The 4,787-nt window shown below is 37.3% G+C and overlaps 1 protein-coding gene across 3 annotated transcripts in view; it reads right to left on the reverse strand.

The window, feature by feature from the left end:
- The window catches only part of ADCYAP1R1 (ADCYAP receptor type I), a 138,005-nt gene that overhangs the window by 50,656 nt on the left and 82,562 nt on the right, over positions 1-4,787 (reverse strand). For all 3 annotated transcript variants that reach the window (XM_057370877.1, XM_057370876.1, XM_057370878.1), the window contains exon 5: positions 2,889-2,996. In XM_057370877.1, the coding sequence (XP_057226860.1) occupies positions 2,889-2,996 (108 nt within the window). The remainder of the gene's footprint in view (positions 1-2,888; positions 2,997-4,787) is intronic.

Consider the following 4,787-nt stretch of genomic DNA (forward strand, 5'->3'; position numbering starts at 1 on the left):
AGGGTTGCCAACCACACTGAATTTCACTTTGGACTTTCTCTATGATGTTGAGAGCAGCTAAAATGTTACTCCTTGGTTCCACTGCAGTAAAGATTAAAGCAGAGCAGATTAAAACCAGCAACAGCTGGTATTTTTAGCTAAATACACAGCTGATTTTTTTTTTTGAAAAGACATCTCTCCAGATGACAGCTTAGTTAATTTTTTCTTTTGTAGTTGCTTTTATTTTTTTTTTCTCATTTTACTCTGTATGGAAATCAGACATCCAAGTAAAGGCAGTCAAATTCCTTTCATAAATCCATCAAACGAGCAGTGACTTCATTCACCTCAAGACAAGCTTTTGAGAGGGGTCAGAGAAAGCRTCTTCTGCAAGTGCCCATTGATTTCTATTCACTGAACCAGAAATCCATGTAATTACTTCAGACTTTCACATATAAATTGAAATATCCAAAGCCAAGTGAGATTATTTCCTACCCACTCTTTCAGATTAAGGCATCCTGATTTCGCTGTGATTATGTTGTACCTACAGGTGTTTCAGAGCACCAAGTTTTATAAAATATAATTTGAAGTTATTGCTGTCATTTGTAAAAATGATTTATGATCATAAAAAAGTGTTGCAGTGTTAGGAATTATTTTGATATTAATTAATATTGGTTCCTTGCCCAGCTTTGTTTTGTGTTCTAGAAACAGAGAAGCAGCCAGAGGACACTGCAACAATCCCTAAAATGTGATTGTCCATGTCTTAAAAACATTATGGTTCTCTAATAACCCTTTATTTCGGGAGCCATCATAAAATGTGACTTTTTCATTAAACCCTCATTGAAACAAATATACTTGACTAATTAAAATTAGCAGCAATGATGGGAAAGCTGATGCTGATTCACCCAGGAGAGTGATTTGGGATGTTGATAATTCCACCTTGGGGTCAGCAGTGCAATCCCAACCACATCTGCTGAGATTTCCAGTGACYCCAGATTAAATCTTTATTTGTTTATCTAATGAATTATGAATCTTGGGTTTGTTCCTACTGAACAGATGTCCCCAAACCCCTCAAACTCAGTCCTAGACGAGGTAACAGCTGTCCCTTTTATTGGTGATCCTGAGAGGCGATAAAGGAACGGGRCATATGTTTCCACTGGATGGAATATTCCTCCCTTAGGGTCACACTGTTACCCTGYTACAGGCCAGATGGGAAGTACAGTATGTGAGCAGTTCTGTAAATCCTGAGCAAATTATTTATAAATGTTATTTCAGCCCTTTATTTTGCATAGGTAAAATACACAGAGCTTTGCTTATTTTATATATATGTATTCATATATAAATATATATATGAATTTCTCCTCTAAAGACTGTATTTTTTTTTATTTTAATAAATAAAAATTATATATATAAAAAATATATATGTATTTGCTCCTCTAAAGACTATGCTATTTTTATTTAAATAAACAAAAATAATTTCATTTAAATAATTTTTATTTAAATAAACAAATATTTATCTAAATATATATAATTAATAATTATTAGAATGCACACATATAATAAAGAATTATAATAAAATGGTATTGTTTTTTATTTAAATAAATAAAAATTATTTCTGTTTAAATGTTTTTTTTCCATTAACAGGTAACTATTTATTTGAGACCTGGACTTAGTTAATTGAGTTAGCTAATAATAATTGGTTAACTCAATTAACTAATATTGAGTTAATGTTGTTTCTAAAGTGGGAYATGGGTTTGGTGGCATCAGTGATGCCAAGATTGGGGTGACCCACTGACTGCAGTGACCGTGAATGGCTGGAGTTGGCAGCCCTGGGGCACAGGATAAAGCCATGACCCTGAAATTAAGGAAGGCAAAATTCCAGCTGTTCGAGGAATCAGCCAATAGGATCCCCTGGGAAACCTCCCTCGAGGACAAGGGAGCAGAACAGGACTGGCAGATGTTGAGGATGCTTTCCACAGAGGACAARAATGAAGTGCAGAGGCMATGGAAAYARGGACAAGGATACTGGGATGCTGCCCATGTAGCGGAATGGATGTAYTAAAAGTGAGAGTTTCAGTGTTCCTGGAGCTGTGTATTAAACTGTATTTCTCAAAAAATGGTGCTCCCAAAAATGTTCCTGGAGCTGTGTAGGAAACAGTGTCTCCCAAAGAAACAAGTCTTTGTTGTGTAAAAAAAAAAAAAAAAAAAAAAAAAAAAAAAAAGCAGATTTTGGACTCAAGGCTGCAAATGAATAATTAATTGGTAAAATAAACTTTGGGAAAAAGGATCCTGGGGGACAGTGATGAACTTGTCCCTCAAAGGACAGCGATAATTAGGGGATCTGCAGTGCTGGGAGCAAATGGACTGATCTCTGTTAATTATCAGCACAGGGGCAGAAGGATATTTATGTCTCATTCCTACAGACCACAGAAAAGGCAGGATGGACCTTCTGCCTCTCTCCAGAAATCTTTAATTCCTCCCCTGAACCCCAGCATGGGAGCTCCTCACCTTGGTCATCTCAAGCCTATGCTGGCATGAGCAGAACTTGCTGAGTTTTAATTATTTGCTAAAGCAGATTCAAACTGTGTCTTCCAAGACCCAAACACAGATTTGGGTCCTCACTGARTTCAATGAGACCCAAAGGCAGAATATTCCCTTTAGGAGTTAAAATTTGTGCTATTTTTATGTTGTGTARTCTGTGAAGGCATTTTTCACACCTTCCCTCCCACTCCTGTGCACACGCACGTATCCACACACAAATATCCCRTTTTTCTGCAATGTGTTTATAACTGGATCCCAACTGCAGAGTTTTTGTTGTCCCTTTATCCTGAAGATCTAAATGAGGTTTTACACTCGTGCTGGCCACRAGGCTTTACCAGGCAGAGGCAAAGAACCGAGAGAAAATACTTTACCGTCTTCAGAGATGATGAATCTGAACAGTGCAGGGCACTTGACGAAGACAATTTCACCCACACTCGCGGGTTTCCAGCACGTGATATTGTCCCACATTCCTGGGCAACCTATGGAAGAGGAGGAGAGATAAAATAAGTCAGTGGTGGAACTCCATTCCTTTCTTCACACTTCGTATTTGGCTCTTCCTTCTATACATAAAAATGGGGTTTTATTAGAATAATAAACAGTATCAATTTCCCAGAGAAAAATATTTACCATTCATAATAATGGCAYAAAATTCATAGTAGCATCACACAATAATGTCCAGACTCTACTCTCCCAGAAGATGACATTCCTTAGTCCCAATTAAATCACTCCAACATGCCAGAAACAAATTTTGACTTGTGTATTGAATCTTCTGCCATTTAGTTATCTTTCAGAAGTGTTGGGTTAATTTAAAAAAAAAACAAAAAAACAACTATTTATGGATCATATCTTTGATTAAAGCCTTTTAACTTCTGTTGACTCTAATCTGTGTGAAAATTTCGGAATTTGGTCGTTTTGGAATGTGCAAACTGAAGAACAGCTTCTGCTTCATCCTGCAGCCATTTCTGTGTGTATGTGAGGCAAACTCACTCTTCCATGCTGATTATTTTCTAAAAAATTGTCCTTCCTTACCAAAGAACTGCTTCAATATCATTCATTATCTTTACTGCAGTCTTTGCTCCAGAGARTATCAACTCACAATGCCAAAAGAGGATTTTCTGACCTGGTGAGTTCTTGCATAAGCTAAAGACAGATTCAGACCTTGAATAACAGTTCAAAGATGAGGCTTCAGGTAACAAACTTTGAAGTAAAGGTCTGACTGGTAAAAAATAACAATTTCCAGCTACATGAATGCAGGAAGAGGAGGTGATGGGACTATGTGGGGGAGTTGTCTTCTCCTGGGGTATCAGAAAAATTAATTTCAAATACAATAAAGGAACCCAGCTCCTACTTCTTTCTGATCTCTGTGCAATAGACATGACAAGCTGGCTTTCAAGAAGAATAAATCTTCCTGTAATTCTGCAAACCACTATCTTACGAGCTCACAAACCTARAAAACTTATCCAGTGCACAGAAAAACTCAGAGTAAACTCTCAGATTTCCTACTGTTTAAAACAGAATTACTTAGTGAGGGAATCTCAAAAGGAAATCATCTTCTGCCACAGCAGGCAAAGAAAGCAGAACTAAAACTAAATATTTCCACTGCATATTTGCATCTGATGTTGAGATTGAGCAATTAATCCCATCAACTGAAAGAAAGCCTCCAGCTCCATGACTTTCTAGGAGGTTCTTTGTTAAAATGCTCTCACTTTGACTGCGTGCCAAGGGAAATAAGGCCTTCAGGAAAAGCAGATAATACTTCAAGTGCTACTTTCCGCCTGGCACAAGCACAATATAACGAGATATGGGTGATGAACTTGTAAAATCTGTGTGGGCTCTGGTGAGAGCAGCAGATTCCCATCAGTGGAGGATGAATGTTCACRGGGCTGCAATTGGTGCCTTTTTTTTCCATCAGCTTCCGTGGCAGGAAATCAAGTCCTCCTGTTTTCTCATAAAAATATAAGGCAGGAAGATTTGATGTTTGAAGAGCTAGGTCAGCATTAAGCCATGTTGCTGGGATGTTCAACATCATAGAAACAACATTTTGCATGTCACAGTGATGGCACAGGACAAGGAGTCAGTAAACATTCTTTCAAACCAAAGGATGCTGTATCAGAACACGTAATAAAAATTAATAACTATGTAAAATCCTGACCCTACTACAAAAAGTCCCTCAGCCTTGCCAGACCCACCAAAACACAGTATTACAGGAAAAATGCTCATTAAACCATCACGGGAGTTGGCTAAAAAAAAAAAAAAAAAAAAAAAAAAAA

This window comes from Malurus melanocephalus, unplaced genomic scaffold (genome assembly GCF_030028575.1).
Source record: "Malurus melanocephalus ecotype Western Australia unplaced genomic scaffold, MMel_1.1 scaffold_135, whole genome shotgun sequence".
Classification (NCBI taxonomy): Eukaryota; Metazoa; Chordata; class Aves; order Passeriformes; family Maluridae; genus Malurus; species Malurus melanocephalus.